The sequence below is a fragment of the Numida meleagris genome, chromosome 4, assembly GCF_002078875.1.
Source record: "Numida meleagris isolate 19003 breed g44 Domestic line chromosome 4, NumMel1.0, whole genome shotgun sequence".
In the NCBI taxonomy this organism is placed as follows: Eukaryota; Metazoa; Chordata; class Aves; order Galliformes; family Numididae; genus Numida; species Numida meleagris.
This window is the reverse complement of record NC_034412.1, coordinates 48815369-48834409: the sequence shown is the minus strand read 5'-3', so window position 1 is coordinate 48834409 and position 19041 is coordinate 48815369. Positions and strand designations below refer to the sequence as shown.

At 36.7% G+C, this 19041-nt stretch overlaps 2 protein-coding genes across 9 annotated transcripts in view; one reads left to right on the top strand and one right to left on the bottom strand.

Moving 5' to 3' along the window:
* FBXO8 (F-box protein 8) lies at positions 1-18608 on the top strand. Of its 7 annotated transcripts, XM_021394485.1 has the most exons (7): positions 267-497; positions 3920-4259; positions 6489-6615; positions 13015-13133; positions 14783-14979; positions 15764-15900; positions 18232-18608. In XM_021394485.1, exons 1-7 carry the CDS (start codon positions 428-430, stop codon positions 18232-18234), a joined length of 993 nt encoding a protein of 330 aa, XP_021250160.1. In that variant the 5' UTR covers positions 267-427; the 3' UTR covers positions 18235-18608. The 7 variants fall into 7 exon arrangements, with proteins under 7 accessions (XP_021250162.1, XP_021250163.1, XP_021250158.1 ...); XM_021394487.1 differs by lacking the exons at positions 267-497; positions 18232-18608 and adding an exon at positions 1-139 and having other exon boundaries at positions 15764-16408; XM_021394488.1 differs by lacking the exons at positions 267-497; positions 18232-18608 and adding an exon at positions 2-139 and having other exon boundaries at positions 3923-4259; positions 15764-16408.
* Positions 1-19041, bottom strand: part of CEP44 (centrosomal protein 44) — a 43295-nt gene that overhangs the window by 14284 nt on the left and 9970 nt on the right. The gene's annotated exons all lie outside the window — the stretch shown is intronic.

The window sequence follows — 19041 nt, the reverse complement described above, 5'->3', positions numbered from 1 at the left end:
GGCGGCTCCCTGCGCTCCGGAGGGGCCTCACTTCCTCCCCCCGCCCCTGGGGCCGCCTAGCCCCTGTCCGCCCGGCGAGGCTCACGCACCGACCGGCAACGAGCTCGTCGCGGCGGCGGTTGGACCCGAGCTCGCGCAAGTACGGACCGCAGAAGGGCTCCCGCGGATGGGCTCCGTCGGCGGGGCAGGCGGCCGCGGTATGATGGACGGGCGGTGCGGCCAATCAGAGGCCGGGGATGGCTGGCCTGGGCCAATAGGGCTCGGGGGCGGTACCACCCGGTGGGGTTGCGAGGGGCTAGGGTCAGCGCCTCCCTCGGCGCGGTCCGGCTGGTGGCCGTCCTCCGGAGCAAGGGGCCGGTGCGGCCTGTGGAGCGGGCACGCTGGTTGCCTGGGGGCGGCTGTAGGGAAGGAAGCTTAAGGAGCGGAGATGGACTCAGACGCGGCCGCAGGGCTCGATGCAAAGCGAAGGCCTCGCACGGAGCCTCCGTGTGTGCTTGGTTGGTGACAGGGCTGCCGGGGCCACTACATCTTTGTCTTAACCGAGGTGGCGTTCGGCTTGCAGTCTTCCGTCATGGGCTCCGCTGCAAAAAGGATTTACTCTGGAACAAAGTAACACGAAGCAGATGTGGTTCTAGAATTCTCTGAAAACTTAGGTCAGGCTGGTAGATAGCTATGGGCCAGGCAGAGCCAGGGAAGGTCAGCAGCCCATAAATAAGCTTGGTGTCACTTTTGCCTGTGAGAGTAGTTACAGCCAAGCTGTCAGAAGGTTTCAGGTACTAGCTAAAGTTACATCAATCACAAGTTTGGAAACATACGTTTGAGTGGCTTCCTGAGTCTGGAGCCTGAAAATGGATGTTCACAATATTACAAAATTATAGCTTCGGACACCAGTACTCTAAGGGCCATACAATAATGATGCACTGACTCACCCTGTTTCATGAGCGAGATCTCAAAGTGTTTATCCTGGATTGCTGCAAAGCTGAAAGCGGTTGCTTGACCGAGAAGAGGGTTGGCCCTACAAACAGCATGTACGCTGCTGAGCAGCCACGCACTGTGTTCCCAGCAGTTGGTTTGAATTGAGTCTTGCTTTTTGTCATCCCTGAAACTTATTCTGTTGGTGCTTAAAATAGAAATACACATTTTTAATCATTTTTTTTTAAGTCTTTCTAAAAGATTTCTGTACTGATACTTTCTGCATAAGTATGTGAGTACGCTATAAGTCTAGTTTCTTGCATACAATAGCACTGTTTTTTTGTCTTGAAACCCTGATGTTAAGTAACTTACAAGCAATTGGGCTGTAAATGATGTGTCACAGTTGCATTCTGTGGCAAGATGAACCCTGTGAGCACCAGCAACAAACACTGGTGTTCTTGTTAGCTTGGTGTTGCTCAATGGAATACAGTTTGTAAACAGGAACTACAAGCTCGGTATTGCAATAAAATGAAGCTAGCAAATAAAATTCAGATATTTGATTTAGGACTAGGAAAAAATTATCCTATGCAACTATGACCCATTTACAAGTACAGCCTGCAGAACAGAAAGATAATTTGACTGAAGAAGTTTGAAAGCTATTATTAAGTTGCCAGATCCTTACCTAGTGGAATAAAGTTCACTTGATAATTCCCTGGGTGCAGCCTTTCTACAATCTGTTTCTGATAATGCTGCCGTTCTTTCTGCGTTATCACTCTGATGTGTTACATAATTTGTCAGCATGATCCCTAATGTTCTTCAGAGCCTTCAAAATTTCTTAATACATTGGGTTGGTTTTTTTTGCCTTAAAGTATGTCCAAGTTACTATTTATGAAAGACTTTTTAATCAGTTAAGAAATGTATATGGAAATATAGCTTTGTTATAATTATATACACTAATGTCAGAACAGATGCAAAAATATTAGCAAAATGCGTTCTTGACTAATAAAAAGTTACCTTAATTAACAGAACTTTCCTTTCTCTTTACTTGACATACACAGCTCACATAGAAGGTTACTCATTACTTATTTTGTAAAACTTCATATTTGATATTTCAGTTTTATCAGATTTTGTCTTTCTGATTTCTATTGCTTTAGTGTTTGAGGACTTAAAATGATGGTAAGGAATGACAAGCACCTGGTTCTTTCTGTCCCCAAAGCTAATGACTTGCTCTTTGGCTGTTTTATCATTTTGTTTAGTTTCTGTGCTATACATTTAAGCAATTTTGTAGTTCGTCAGTGTTTGTAGTTGGGTTAGAGCAATCCCAGACACATGTACATGCTGGAGTAAGAACTCAATGAGAGCAGCCCTGCAGAGAAGGTCTTGGGGATCCTTGTGGATGAAAATCTGGGGAGACCTCATTGCAGACTTCCAGTAGTTGAGGGGAGCTTATAAACAGGACGGAGACTGTCTTTTTACATGGTCTGATAGTGATAGGGTAAGGGGAAATGACTTTCAACTAGAAGAGGGGAGATTTAGGTTAGATATTAGCAGGAATCTCTTCTAAACTAAGCCATTCTATGATATGGTTCTATGAACATGCAAATTATACTTGACTTATATCTACATGCATGTGTATACATTTATGTACTTTCAAAAACCTGATATTTCTGACAACTGAATTGGAAGATCATTGTTAATCAGATCACCTCATAACTTCTGGGAGTAAACAGGACCTTTCAAGTTGTCATCTGCAGGTTTGAAAGCATAATGACTTGTAGACAGTGTTCAATTCACTGACAAGGGCTAAAATGGTTGGAGCCTCTCAAGACATTTGGAGATCTGTTTACTAAGTACTGTACTTAAGTAATTATCAAGCTCATACACAATGCCTTGCAAAATGGGAATGTCATCTTAATGAAATCCTCTGTTTTTATTACTATCTGCAGCAAATTTGGACAAAAAACAAACACAATGTGAAAGTTGTGATAAGTAAGATACAGAAACCATTAAGTTCTTTTTTCAGTGAGCTGATATTTAATCTTGTTTCTTACATTCAGCCTAAACATTTCTGGGTACTCTTCTAAAGATTTAGGATGAGATTGTACCACAGTTTTAAAAAGACATTAGAGAGGGACAGCAAAGAGAAAGGAACAAACATCACCTTATGTTCCAGGCAAGACTACTTCCAAGCCTTCGTTGCAGTGGACTTACACTTCAGAGAACTGTACAGTACCTTAACTGATGATCACTAGAGGTCCCTTCCAACCCCTGTAATTCTGTGAATTTACTGTCACAGTGTTTTGAGCATTCAGCCTCCATGTTCATGTTCTTTTACTTCTTTATTCTGTCATAGCAATTAAGAGGAGTTAAACAAGGTGGCTGCATTGCTTACAGTTTTCAAGAGTTAGGGAGCTATTAACATATGAAATGCCTAGCGAGCAAAAAGTTACCTACCAGCCCTCTGGTCGATTCTTACAGATCTTTTGTAATCCAAAGTGCCTGAACTGCAGAAAGTAGCCTTTGCCCATCCAGAGCAGCACTGCGTAAGAACTCGTATTAATGCCTCATCTCAGATCAGCACTGATGTTTATTTAGCAAGTGATACAGTGTTTCAGATGTGTTGCTACATTGTGTTTCTAGAAAAAATGACAGAACTGATAAATAGTTCGAGCTAGAGTCCTGTCTTCAATACCAATACACAAGCTCCTAGCCCTTATGACTTTGAAAAAATAGTTTTTTGAGGAAGTATTTTGGGTGCTCAGAAACAAGAAAGTGAAAATAAAAAAAAAATCACTAAGGTTAGAAATACTGCAGCTAGAAGCCATTCCCATGTTCTTAAGCATTGTCCTAATGTCAGTCACAGTCTGCTTTCGTGTGTTCCCCATTCCTCTGGATGATTTTGGCTGTCTTTACATTTTGTACCACTTTTCTGTTTCTAAATAAAGTAATTTAATTAAAAGTTAAAGGAAATGCAACTGCAACATTTAATTTGGCTTTTTATGTCCAGCAGGCTCACAGATGGGTCAGGGACTCTGGAGGGTTGCTAGGAGCCAGCAACTGCAACACCAAGGATTCAGTGGACAAGGCTATCTTACCAGAGAGCATGGTAGGAGAATAGCTACTAACAATGTCTCCAATACAAGCCACCGGAAACAAGCGCAGGGAGGCATTGACATCTACCACCTGTTGAAGACAAGAAAATCTAAAGAACAAGAAGGATTCATTAACTTGGAAATGCTGCCACCAGAGCTTAGTTTTACCATTTTGTCATACCTGAATGCAACTGATCTCTGTCTAGCTTCGTGCGTTTGGCAGGATCTCGCTAATGATGAGCTTCTCTGGCAAGGGTAAGCAAAAAAAAAATGCATCACCTGGGAGCAGTAAAAATAATTATGTTGTCTCAAATTTTGCTTTGCATTATTCCAGTCTTAGCAAAGTTTTTCTGAGTTAAATGAGATTTGGCATAGGGGGAAAAAAATGAGCACAGTTTAAAAATGTGTTATTATGGATTTCTAATTACTACTAAGGTAGCAGTAGAGGTTACTGTATACACAAGTGTGCTTGGTGTAAGCATACATGTGTATTACTACAAACCTGTTGTTTGGGGAAAAAACAAGAACTTGTATTCACTTTTGTTTTAAATCAAAGCACAACTGAAATGTTTGTGTTATTACTTCTCTGAACTTCAAACAAACATCCAGCTTGAGCAAGTAAATCTGTTCAGCTGAAACTCCAGCTAAAAAGGAACAACAATTCATCTACTTTAGTTATCTTAAAGCAACTTACGCCTTTGTTTTTTGGAAGACAGCAACAGAAGGAAGGGGGAAAGAAAAGGTCAGTTGTGCAAGCATGTCATGCAATTTCTACTAACAGTTGAAACAAATTATACAACATGCAGAGGTAATTCTGCCTGTTTGTATGTCCAGGAAATAGTGGCATATTCTATTAAATAAATAGTGCAAGATCAAATTTTAATAAAAACACCACCTTTCAATTTGGTGTTTCAGAGCACTAGGAAAGAATCCTATGAAAGCATACCTATCTTTAGAGTAGATGGCCAGCAGGATTTGTCTTCTTTCATAACAGAGCCTTATCCTTTAATTAAACTGACAGTGAGCAGTATTAATGTAGTAAATGGGTTGCTGTTCCATGTCCTGTTTATTTTCCTTTCATTATGCTGTAAATTATTTCCTTCTCTCAATCCATTTGTTTGCCTCTCCGCATTTGAAGGAGTTTCTCTTCAGTTCAGTTTATGAACTTCATCAATAAGATAAATGCAATTGTAACTTCTTAGTCACAATTTTCTTTTGTTCAGGACCATTATCTTGGCAAGAAGTAGCAGTTCTAGTGAAGGTTCTTTTAAGCTTATAAGCTTACGTGTATAAAATAGCTTTGCAGTTATCATATTGTTCTTAATCCTTGGTATCAAAACTATGATAAATGCAGATAAATTTCCAGTTCTAAAGCACAAGTATATTATGCTTCTTAATTAAAATATTATAGTAGTATATATTCTTAACACACAGCTAAAAAAGTATATTTCCCTCCAAGTTCGTCTTGAGAAACAGCTCAGTAATTTTTAGTGAAATCTTCCCAAATATTCAGTTCAAGCATATATTTGTTTCTGAAAATTTGTCCTGAGTTAGCACATTTTTTTTTGTAGCTGTCTCAATTCACAATGTCTGCTAACATCTTAATTTTTAATAATCCACATATATTGGTTGTGTTTGAGTTATAATTTAGCAAGTCCTACAGTTGCATTTTGGAACTTAGTTCAAATAAGACCCAAGTTGCTGAAAGGAAAACCAAATTTCTTTCATGTTCTGCTTCAGCCACCTGAAGAATTCTAACCACTGTGGCCAGTTTTTTAAAACAAGGAATACGTTAAAGCAGAACTGGAACTGAAATAAGGAACCTAGATAAGAAACAGGGCGCCTAGGAAGTGAAAGGTCAAGGGGAGTTTAGATTGTGTCATCAAGGAAACTGAGATGAGGAACAGAAATTGATGAAACATATAGAGTCAGGGCAGGATGGAAGGAAAAGAAACTGGGAACTAATGGAAAATATAGATGAAATATTTGTGGAGGCATGGGGTTCAGTTAAGTAACCCAGACTAGTCAAGACTGGGAAAAGGATGTGCAGAAAGTAGGAAGTTGTATATTCTAGTGCAGATGTGACATACCACTCACCGCACAACTAGAACACAAGAAAAGAAACACAGATTTTTAATCTGTGATACTACTGCAGGAGAACAATTTGTCACTTGTTACCCACTGTTCAGATAGTAGGTGTGTCAGAGGTACCAGCTGTGTCAATGTCATTACAATGCCACCTACTGGAATACATTTTGAGGCTGCATTCATATACACCAACGCCTACAGAAGAAAAAAAATCATCATATTGAAGACTTTAGAAAGAAATATGAAAAAAGGGTTAATTATTAAGTGTTACAGTCAATCTATTTAAATTTTCGTATTGTTTCAGTATTTGTTTTGCAGTGTTGATTACGTTTTGCTTCTGTAAATACATGAAACACAGAGAAGGTTTTTGATAATAGACTAATTCTATTTTCACAGGTTGTGCAAATCCACTTGGGGTCACTGTTCTATATACAATAAGAATCCACCTCTGGGATTTTCTTTTAGAAAACTGTATATGCAGCTAGATGAGGGCAGTCTCACCTTTAATGCCAACCCTGATGAGGTAAGTGAAACACTGCTGACAGTAATAAGCAGTTTAAAATATTTGTGATTGTTATTTTATAGTCACAGACATATTAGAAGCCAAGCTTCAGTATTTGTTCTACTATAGGAATGGTTAATGCTAAGTTACAGCCTTATCCTGATATTTTCTTGCATATGGTACCTGTGCGCATTATTTACACAGCTTGCCTCTTAAATGCTTGGTACAGCAGTCTGACCTATGGATGCCGGAAATTCCTTACCACGTATTGACTTGGGAACAAGAGGGAGATCCTAACTGAAGAAGTAGTGGGGTATTAAAAAAAAAAAGATCATAATTTGCTTAGATAAAGTCAAATGCTGCTTCAGAGTATGGGTTTGATTCCCACTTTTACTGACTTCAGTTATAGTGGGATGAGGTATAAAGTGACAGCAATTACTTCCATGACAATTGTGGTTTCCTGTAAGGCATTTTTAAAATACTTCTATTGACAAGGAACGCAATGAAAAAGATATATTGCTCAACTACCTGAAATATCAGTTCAATTTTATTTCTGTGGATTTTGGTTCCGTGAAAACCTTATCTTTCTTCATAGTATGTATTTATTTTCTAAAAATACCCAATAACAAACTAAAAGGTTTCAATTTATTAGTTTGTGTAACTAACTGGAAAAGACAGTTTGTGCCTCTCTCTCACTTTTCAAAGAGAGAAAGTGTTTGAGAGTAGACAGCTTTTGCCTGGGAAATACATAGTTAATTCTGAAGTGACCAAGACACTATTTTGTACACAAAACTAGATTCCTCACACTGCATGTTTAGTAGGAAAAGATGGTGGACAGTATTGAACAAAAAGAAATATTATCTTCCTATACATGTTTATATGTACACAAGGAAGTGGTAATTGAACAAATCCGAAGAAGGAAAATTCACGAAGAGAGATGCTTTCAGGAAACAAATAGTTCACTCTGCTGATAAGATGCAGAAAACAAGAAGTTGTGGCTGCAAGGTGAAATAAATAGAGTAGTCATATGGATCATTGCAGTAATGGGATTTTGTTTAAATTCTTGCTTTATCTCATATTCTGCTTGATAAAGAAACTCATTACTTCTATTAGTCAGAGGCATTCTGTAATTTCTCTCACAGAGCTCTGCCTTGAACTTTATACATAGTGCTGAGATGTCATCAGCGCCTTGCCGCTTGAGTGATTAGCATTCATTTTCAGCAGGATTTTAATGAGTTTAGTAATAACTACAAAGCTTTTCAAATAAAAATGTATTTCAAGAATATAGCAAGTTTCAATTGGCAACAGCCTTGCCTAATTTAAAGTAATTATGGTCAGTATAAAGCATTTGGATCTTTCACAAAAGGCACTGAATGGAAGCATCAGTATTTTTCAAGAAAACAAAGATAAGCAAACTAGAGCTACCTCATAGTATACCTAAATTAAGTATTAAATTTGTTACGCTAACATGCTTCTTGAGGCTTCATTATGATTATGTTGTACAGAGGCAGTACAAACAATCTGCATCAGGCCTAGCGAGAGATGAGAACCTCAGGGTATCTCCTATGCCTTCTGTTCCTCTCTCCCTGTGAAGCACCATAGCCTGGTAGGAATCATTCACGGCCTGAGTTTCAGGAGAATTCATAGATACCAATGCTTTTCTTCTTTACAATTGTGATGTTGGCAAATTATTATTACAAGGACACTGTGACTGGAATATATGACATTCCACTATTACAAATTGTGTCTTGGAATTTCCTGCCAAACTCTGCTTTACATTTGATAACAGACCTGATCAAATACTATAAAGATAGGAATACTTACAGCCACAGGAGCAAGATTCTCCAAAGGACAGCGCCCATGTCATGAAAATGGGTAACCAGGCTCCACAGCAACAGCTCCAGAGCTAACGGTGGCTCACGGGGTAGGGAAGAGCATCTACACGCTTTGTGGTAGGATTATCTGGTTAGCCATTGTTGTGTGCATGGTGTTGTGATATCTGCTGTAATTTAATGTATTGACTGTGTGCATGAGCTTGCATAATTCATACCAGCTGCTCACATTCTGCTGAAAAATATGTGCATAATCACATTACACATAATCTGAAAGTTTTCCAGTGCATGTTTGGTTTCTGATTTTTTGTTTGTTGTTGTTTTGATTAATCATAATGGCAGAACCACTGCAACTGAGATTTTGGAATTTGATTTTTATTTCTTTGGGAGAGGGCATGGTTTATAGTTAGTATTAAGACTTGAATATGAATATTATTTTGTTTAACCTACCGTTATCTCTACTGTAGTCTATTCAGAAGAGTGTATAGCACATGTGAAATGTTTCTCATGAAGTGCTCATTCCATATCGCGTGTGATGATGACTTAGAGTTCGTAAGCAACCAGAAGTTATTTTCCACTGTTCTGTACACAGTTTCCAGTACCCTACAAAATACCCTGTCAAGTTAATTACATGGCTCTATGCTATAGAATTACATTTGGAACAGAAAGTCAAAAAATCTAGCTTTTGTTCAATTCTAAACAATAGTATTTCTTACAGATTCCATCCAGTAGCATTTATTTGTATGGGCCTATTGTAATCTGGACTGTACAAGAACACTCAGGCTTCAGTAAGGTCAGGATTTCCTTTAAGTAGCATAACAACAGTAAAGAACAGTAAGCAAAGGCAGTGCTCACACTATGAGTGGTGTAACACAATGTAAAGCACAACAATGATAACAGAGCAGCAAGATCCCAGGTTGCAATGAGGGAGGATTCGCTCAAACACAACAGCAGTAGGTACAAAAATAAGGGAAAGCAGCTACTTACCTTCAAAAGGTCTCAGGTACACAGAGATCTCCAAAGAGATGCCCTTGTCTCCACTGCCAAATCATAAATGAGGTCTGCGAAGGGTGGATCCTGACTCCACCCCTTCCAGTCACTCAGGTTCATTGCATGCACCTGAGCTCCTCTGGGCTGGCCCAGCCTTCCCACTAGGTGATCAATCATTGGTTCAAGCTGTGACTTAACATTGCCACTACACTTGGCTTTCCAGTTCTATGGAAAATTTCTCATTTATTAACAGCTGTCCTTAGTTTTTGCTAGGGAGATGAATTTTCAGTCCTTGGTTATTAATTAATTTGTAGTGGCTTGGATAAAGCACCCTTACTTGGCTTTTAATTATAGGTAGTCTGTAGATGATGGAATATTTTTTGTACTGTGTATTACTAGCTGAATTTTTGGAACACTTATCCTCTTTCATAGTGATCTACTAAGCAAGCCAAGGCTGACACGTGCTGTGTTATTTGTCCTAAGAATATTAAAAGTATGTGGAAGTGACAGGGGCAAGAAGTTCTTTTTCTGATTTCAACTTCCATTCTAAGTGTGTGAAAAGGTGGAACGGGCCCAGCAGCTGAAACCTTTTGGAAACTGTACTTTTAAGTCAAAGGATTTCAGTCTTCCAAATTACCAATTATGGAAGCTGCATAACATGAAAAATGTTTCTGGAAATAAAAGATTGCATCACAAGTGTGTATCACTGAGACTGCGTTTAAAAGGCATACAATGAAAACAGTGATGTTCAAAATGCATGTTCTTCATTGTGTCCACGTTTGTCAACAAATAACTTGGTCACTGTGTGACTACATAACTTAGGAAAACAATCTTATAAATACCTATTAGAAAATACTAAATAGATACCGTGTATTTTGTTCTGGAAGAAGCACCATGAAACATATCGATATGGTATTTCTCTAAAAAAATGTGATGATTAATACCGTATATACCTAATTATAATTAATTATTTAATAATCATGTCAGTATTACTTAGAAGCTCCAATTAAAAATTGATGCCCTATATACAAGATAGAACAACAATCACTGACCTGAAGAAATCATCTGTATATTTAACCTAGTATTTAAGTATGAATTCCCATATTTCCTAGGCTTTAAGAATGTTTTACCTTTTAAAACTACCTAAGTTGATCAAATAGAGCAGCTGTAGAAATGTTTGTCAAATTTCAAACGTTAAGTGAAATTTGTCTCTATTGACTAATATATTTGGCACATATTTTGCTGTAGTATTTTTAAACATGCATTAGGTAAAAAGCTTCATGGTGTCCTAATTCTGATTTGACAGCCAATTCTATTTAAATACTAAAAAGATGAAACGTGTGTGGGAAAAGAAGAAATGTGATTTCAAAAAGTTCTGTCACCAACGTAGAATACAGTTAGTTTGTTTTGTGTGTGTATCTAAATAGAAGGGACAAAGGAAACTACAAATGTCTGAAGTTCAGCAGTAGCACTCTTGGCCATGGAAGGCAAGGTATCTTTAAGGCACCCTTCCTACATCTCTAATGCTAAGAGCATTATAATGCCAACTAGATTCCACAGAGAGCTATTGGAAATCTTCACCCCTGTACTCTTCACCTAATTACTCTTCAGCTAAGCCAGCTCATCCTGCTGTACTTTGTAAATGTTTAAAACACCTCTTCAGACCTCATAGGTAGTGGCACAGATCTGCCTAGCTGAATTCAGGCAAATGCTGCCTAAGAGAATCACCAGGTGACTGAAAAATAATCTAAGAATAGGATTTAATAGTGGGTAGAACTACTTATTTCAGCTAGTGTACCTGCCACAAGCAACCATTTCAGCTATCAGATGTGATTTATTTGAAACATGGGTTCTGAGAGGAATCTGAGGACGTGTTTACAGTGTTACAAAAAACAGATTAGATGACGTCTTAAATCTTGAAAATAAATGTAATTTGCTTTGAGCTAAAACTTAAGAACTATAAAGAGAAATCAGATATATATTGTTGAAAAGTATTTGTCATTGCTTAGGAAGAAATAAAAAACTTTAAAATGACATGTATTGAAATATATTTATACCCTGTTTATTTGTGAAAGTGATAAGGAAAATGAATAAAGAGACTGCATTCAGAGAGGGATATATGGTGAACTGTTGTGCGGTGGGGAGAGATTGGGAAATCGAGACAGAGAATACAAATGTTTTGCAGAGACTCAGTGGCATATCAGGTGAAGATTCTATATTGAGTTGTAATGTACAAAAGAAATAACTTATGGCATTTACTGGCACAGAGAAACCAACCTACTGTCTATCTTAAAGAAGATGTCATTTTCATGTTGCTTCAGCTATGAAATGCCAGGTATTTTCCAGATATGTTGCAGAAGTGCTTATTAAATAATTCCAGCAGAAATATGCTTTTGAAAGTGTTACTGACAGTCTCTTGACAGGCTTCAGTTTGTATTACCTTAAGCAAGTACTTATTACTGAAGCAAATACTAAAGTCTCATCGAGCCAGAATATCCTTAAAGGAGGGATAGATAAGCTGAAAATATAAAGAACTGGTGAAGCCCTGGTGTCCTGCTGGTAGTCATGTACAAACTGCCACCAAAATGCTTGAGGAATTAATAAGCAGTTGATACTTTTTTTGATTTAGTTTCCTGTTTAACTCTAATTCAAGAAAGTCCTCAACCATATGTTGCCCATCCTAACTACAGACAGACTTAAATATCCTCTAGATTGGACTTAAATGCAAGCTTATAATGCAATGCATTTCACTTCTGTCTCAAATAAGGATTCTTCTTAAAATTATATTGCTAGTTTCTTCTTTTTCCCTAACTTTGAAACATTCATATTTGTATTTATTTTAGAAAAAAAAAACTTTTAACAATAAAGTATGCTTCTTCACTGCTGTTTTCTATGAAATTCGGCATGTGTATTCTATAAAAAATGTATGCTTGGCAAACTGGAAAATTCTACAAATTATAAAATGAATATAAAATATACAAACTAGTTCTATCTTTCTTAAAGCATTTTTATATTATGAAGTGTTCTTAGTTTTGTCTATGCATATTTTATATGTCTATTTATATGTTTATATTTACCTATGCTTTGAAATCAGCGTGCTTGTGTTTATTTGCAGAATTACACATTTAAACAAATGCATTTAATGCATCTATTTGAATGTGATGCATCATATACATGTGTGAACATTAATGTTTTAGTCAAAGATATTGAAGACAAAATGCATTATGGCTAAGATTTTCTTCTCTTTTAAAGTTCAGAAATTAGAATGCATGGTTAAATACAATTATACAGTATTAAAACGTAATTGAAACACTGCTGAACTACCATGCTTGTACAAGATTCATAATTTTAAATGTCCTACTCTAAGTATATGAAAAATCTCAACCATAACAACAAATTAGGTTCCTTTGCATTTGGCTTGTAATTTTAGATTGTATTGTGCATGTTGAAATGTGATTGAGAGGAAGAGAAAATATTCTGCTAGAATAAAGTGCAAGTAATTAGTTGGATAATTTTCCTGTGTTGCTAAGTACAGTGCTTGTTCCTAACCATAATATGAAGATGAAACATATTTATGTGTACCTGTCTATTATCTCAGGGAGTCAACTACTTCATGTCCAAGGGCATATTAGATGATTCGCCAAAGGAAATAGCTAAGTTTATCTTTTGCACAAGAACACTAAATTGGAAGAAGCTGAGAATCTATCTTGATGAAAGGTAATTTGAATTTCTTGTGAGGAAAAAGCCACTATTCATTTTCAGTGTACAGCAACCCTGACAGTAGTTATTTTGCTTGTATAAATGTTATTTCATTGATGTAAAAATACTTGGAAATGCAACTAAGTAATGCTGCTGCTAAATCTGAACAGTTACTTAGTTCTAGAATTTGTGGCCATAGCTCCCTATAGGAACCTCTGAAGATACTACGTATAACCAATGACACTCACGTAGTGCACTATTTCACCATTTTTGTAATTCTTCTCATAAATTGTTTAGAAGGTAGAGTGTTCATTTAAGCTGCACAGAATGGTCTCTACTATTCGACATTCAGATTTTATATATATTTTACTGCCTTTTTTTTTTTAATCTGGTCTTCCTTTTTACGTGTACAGTATGAATGTTAATAGGGAAGAGCAGTTGTTTTACCAAGTGATGGCAGCTTTTTAACTCACAATCAATTCTCTAACCACTGTTTGATTGTCCGATGTTTCTCAAAAGGGACATTACGCTCACTCCCTAAGAGGCAACAGAGCACCCTCTGGCTGAAAGCAGCAGGGTACACTGCCCCTGCTGTAGCATGCTTTCCTATCCCCACAGTGCTTTCTTTTGCCCACAAGGATATCTTCAGGTTGGGGTGGTGCAGTATCAGGAAAGAGGAGCACAAACTACAAATTCAAACAAATTTGAAAGAGGAGGAAAGTAATAATTAGACAAATAGGAAAAGCAGATGAACAGCAGCACTTACGGTAGGAATCCTCTCATGCTTCTCATCCTCCTTAGCCTTCACTGCTAAATAAATAAAAGCAGTCCTCCTTTAGAGTCACCATCAGTGACAGATCTATGCTGTAAAACTTCAGATTATCATGTTTTTGGGCAATAGAAAAAACATGAAACCATTTACCAGATGAGACTGCAAGTTAGCCATTAATTTTAGCAACCTCTACTGATATAATTCTTCCCTTGATAAAGTGAAATCAGGCAGTAAAAGTAAAAATTAGGTTTCTAGACTTAAAAACTCCCCTCTTAGTATTGAAATATTTAATATAAAGGATCAACATAGCAGAATATTCTTTGTTTTCAAATTTACTTCAGGTGTTTTCTGCACATCTGTTTATATAGGCTAGTCTGAATCACTTCATTGTTCCTATGTTCAGTGAAAAACACTTGATAGCGCTGTACCTTGATGAACTTAACCTTTCAAGAGGTTTTGTGAGAAAATTTTATCTAACTTAAGCCTGTTTTAACAGGATACTACTATAACAGCTTCTACTTAGGCACCAAAATGTGTATGATATGCCTTTACTGCCTTTTTTAATGACTTTGCCAGATAAAGTCAATTAGCCTTTATGTGTACTATAAATAAATATACATATAAAGAGATTCTGAATTCTGATTAATGTCTATTCTTAGAGTGTTTGCCTATTATTGCAAGTGTCTGAAGAATATGTGTTTGTATTAAGGTGCTTGTATTGTTCATGTTAATTTTGTCTTTCAATTAAAACAAAACAATAGAATAAAACATTCTAAAGCTCAGAAACTATTCTAAGCCTTCTATCTTGATTTTTAAACTTACATTTTTGTGTTTAAACAGGTTTAAAAAAAAACAAAAATCACTTCTCTAATTATATGAGATTTTCTTCTACTAGGCGAGATGTTTTGGACGACCTTGTGACACTGCACAACTTCAGAAATCAGTTCTTGCCAAATGCACTGAGAGAGTTCTTCAGACATATTCATGCCCCCGAGGAACGTGGGGAGTACCTTGAGACTCTCATAACGAAGTTCTCACACAGATTCTGTGCTTGTAACCCTGATTTGATGAGGGAGCTTGGCCTTAGCCCTGGTAAGCAAAAAGACCTTTGGTTCAATGAATCACTCTCTGTATTTCTATGTACATTTGGATGATGTTACGGTTCACAGTAGATTTACAATCAGCACCTAAACAAATATTTCTCAAAGTACAAACGTGGCTTGGTAGCATCCTTCACCTTTGTTGAGTATTCAGTCATCATCTCATTTGGGTTGAAAATGGGTAAATAAATTACATAGATTCTTTTCTTGGATCCAGTTGATAAGGGTGGAGGGTACTTTCATGTCAGTTCTCCTTCACTTTTTTTTCTGTGCTAAAGCTCTCTAGTATCTCTAAGATCCCTTTTGCAAAGACCTGGTCGTTTGACATTTTGCCCCGTGGATATTCCCACAGAAAGGAGAGGGAATTTTGGGCCCCACTGAAGTTAACAAGCATTTCTAGTTGGTAGCAGGGAGCCAATTTTTAGCAATGGGACTGCTCACATATTAAAGATAAGCTTAGCAGGATATTGGTTGTAGTTTACAAAGACTTCAAGATTCCATTTAAATGAATGTGTATAGTGACATCAGTGATTTTTGGATACAGTAGAAATATTAAGAGATTTGTAAAAGTTCATTTGGCAATGTGCTGATGTTATTACTTTGAAAAATATTAAATTTTATGTCAGTGGTATATCCCTTTGAGTTCTAATATATTTTTAAATATACAATTTTACATATACAACCAAATGCTGAAAACTGTGTAAGATTTTTGGTCAGGGAACAATAGTTTTCATGACCATAATTTCCTTCATTTTATTTTATTCTCTTTTGTCTAGATGCAGTTTATGTACTGTGTTACTCTTTGATTCTACTTTCCATTGATCTAACCAGCCCTCACGTGAAGAACAAAATGTCAAAGAGAGAATTCATCCGAAACACACGACGAGCTGCTCAGAATATTAGTGAAGATTTTGTAGGGCACCTTTATGACAACATCTACCTTATTGGCCATGTGGCTGCCTAAACTAAACGCACAATTTGCTAGCACAATTTATAATTTTCAAGAACTACATGGTTTCAAGAAATAGATTATTTTGTAGAGATGGGGGTTATTTTAGTGCTGGTCATTCTAACCTCTGTATGCAATCAAAGTCCGTGTGTAAGTGTGTGTATGTGTAAACTACCTTTTCTATCTATTTACTGTGGGAATGGAAGGATTTGGAGATTTGTTTTTCATAATTTTTTTAATTTTGCACAAAATAGTGCCGTTAGTCTGACACAACTAATGACAAATGTTAAAACTGACATTACAGTCTAAGCTGACAAAGTGGTGGATTTGTGCATTAGATCTTCTTGAAACTTTAATAAGTTCATTCTTTTTAAGATACCATGTAATGTGTATATATTTAACTAAAGAGATTTATAATCATAATTATTTTATTGTAAAATATTTTAACTAAAATTTCTCCTCTCTCTTAAAAGCGTACTTCCTTCTTTTGCATTAAACTTTTTTTTACAGCACTAATTACCTCAGATACATAAGTTAGAGAAACATAGATCTCAATACTGTGATAAAGTTTTTTTTCTGAGAGATGACAGAACACTTGTAAAGTATCTAAGTTAATATTTAATACTATATGACTAACTTGAATAACCATATTGGTCACATAGGCATAGCCTAGGGAAAATGTGCATGTTGCACAGAGATAGAAAATCTGTTTTGCTGGCAGTAGTTAATGGTGATGTAGAACAACTACAATCAGCTAGCTATTCAGCCCTGTAAGCAAGGAAAACTTAAATAGGGAAAGCAGTATAGGGAAGCTAATGTTGCTGCTTTCAACCATCTCCCTCAGTCTGGAATTGTCAATGGAAATGGCTAGGCAAATTTATAGCCGATGACTCATTGTTAAAGCTGTTAAAAACTGTGACCAAGCAAGCTTAGAGTAGTGACTGTGCAAGACTGGAGCTATTTCAGACTGTTCTGGCCAACTCAGACTCTTTCTAAACCTCTTCTGTAGCTAGATTTTAAATAGTTCTAGACTTATGAAAATACTTGAAAATGGTTTCAATCAGTTTGTGTCTTATATTCTCTGAAACATGTAGAATATTAGCCGTGCATTTGCAGTGCAAGTGCAGGAAGTTATTAAGCATTTGCCTTGTTTTAGTTCACAGTGCAGCGCTTGTCTTGAACTGACATCATACATAGTTGAATAAGAGCCGTTCCTTAATCTCTTCCTGATTATATTTGTTTATATAATACTCAGCTATCTCTAGCATCTATTTTCATCATGATAACTAACAGATCTATCATTTTTACATACTACACCATGAGATGAGGTAGGAAGATGTTCTTAGTTGTGTTTTACAAATCTCGGTAAGGGTTGTTGTTGTTTGTTTTTAATGTAAAAAGCTTATGGCAGAGCCAGGAACCGAATGCAGCTCATTCTTGTAGACGTATACTTTGCCCACACTGCTGCTTTCTTTTTGGCACTGAGTGGATATTACATTTGTCTTAGATGTGAGAAGAATGATGACTGACAATATACTAATTTCATTCTACATAAGGGCTACAGAAATAATGGGGGGAAAAAAAACGGAGCTACTGCTGGTACCTCAAATATGTAGTAGAAGTAATTACGTTCATAGCTCTGGTCCACACGCAAAAATGCACCCAGAAAGAATTGTATTTTTTAATTAAATTACCTTTAATCAAATTTAAACATAATTTGTATTTGTGTGGCATACACTGCCAAAGTCAGGAGCCAGCAGCATTGCAGCAATCATCCTATGAAGTTTTACAGTACCACTTCCCTCTCTCAGGGTAACCTCTCATCACTTCATTCTGGGTCCTTTCATATATTTTAGAAGGCTCAAGGATGCATTCCTTAATCATTAGTCATCAATTGATGTCAAACACAAAATGTTAAAAGCATAGTATTAAACATTGCCTTAGGCAAAGGTCTCTAGTCCTGTTAAAAAAAAAGTTGGAAACTTTTAAAAGTATTCTGTAAAACCGAGAAGGATAAGCATGTGCTCCTTAAAGTACTTTTACATGAAGAATGCAGAATAGAGCTTCCTAAAATGCAATCTTCAGAAGTTACAGACATACAAATAGGAATTCCATGAATTTTGAAGTTTCAACAAGTTACAATCTTATCTGGAAAAGTTTTCTTCTGGGACCACAAATGCTGCTCAGAGGCTAATTCTCTTTTCCCAGGCACCTACGTTGACATCAGAGATTGTGGTTTTGATTTTACACTGATATGAGTACAATTCATTAATCTACATTTCTCTTAATTTCTAGTGACTCTCAGTTCCTATCCTCAAACAGAAAGAGAACAAAGCCTTCAGGCAAGCAGAATGTGTTCTTTCTGGAGTAGTTGAATACATCTATTAACAAGGTTTAGAAATCTTCAAGGCCCGTGTAACAACCAAGAAGATAAATTACAAACAGAAGAATATGCTTAAAGTTTCAGTAAATCCAGGAGGAAAAAAACTTACTCCTATAAATAACAGCTTCTGAACTTCACAAGAGAATTTTGAGTAGTGTTAATTGACTAGCACCCAGCTCATGTTATACAGTATATTAGCAACTCAAAGTGGAATAGAGAACATCTAACTCAACATGCCATGTGTGAATTCTTTTAGAAATATCCAATAAACAAAAAATGACAATAAACATTTCACCTGTTCTTTTTTCTTTTGAGGTTTGAGTCTTTCTGTAGAGTGGTAGATAAGCATTTTTTTTCATTTTTAAGAATCACAACTTTTCATAAAGTTAGGCAATTTTTTGCCTTGTTGTAAAAGCGGGGGAGAGGGGCATGCAAAAATTAACCGTATATTCCAAGGGCAAATATCAAGTTATCTTACTCATACTCCAGAAGTTCTCTATAATGGAAGTTTGGGGCAGTTTCTTCTTCAGTATGCTGCTACTTTCTCCATGTACATTTTAAAAGAAAATAGTGATAGATGCTCCATTGATCCAGGTGTTACTAAGTATGTTAATTGGTGTGCTGTGAAAACAGCTACTTGATCAAGCATTTTGGAAGATTTAGTTAGAGGATCCCAAACCTAATTATATGAGCGTGATCGTACTTGATCATACTCCCAAAGT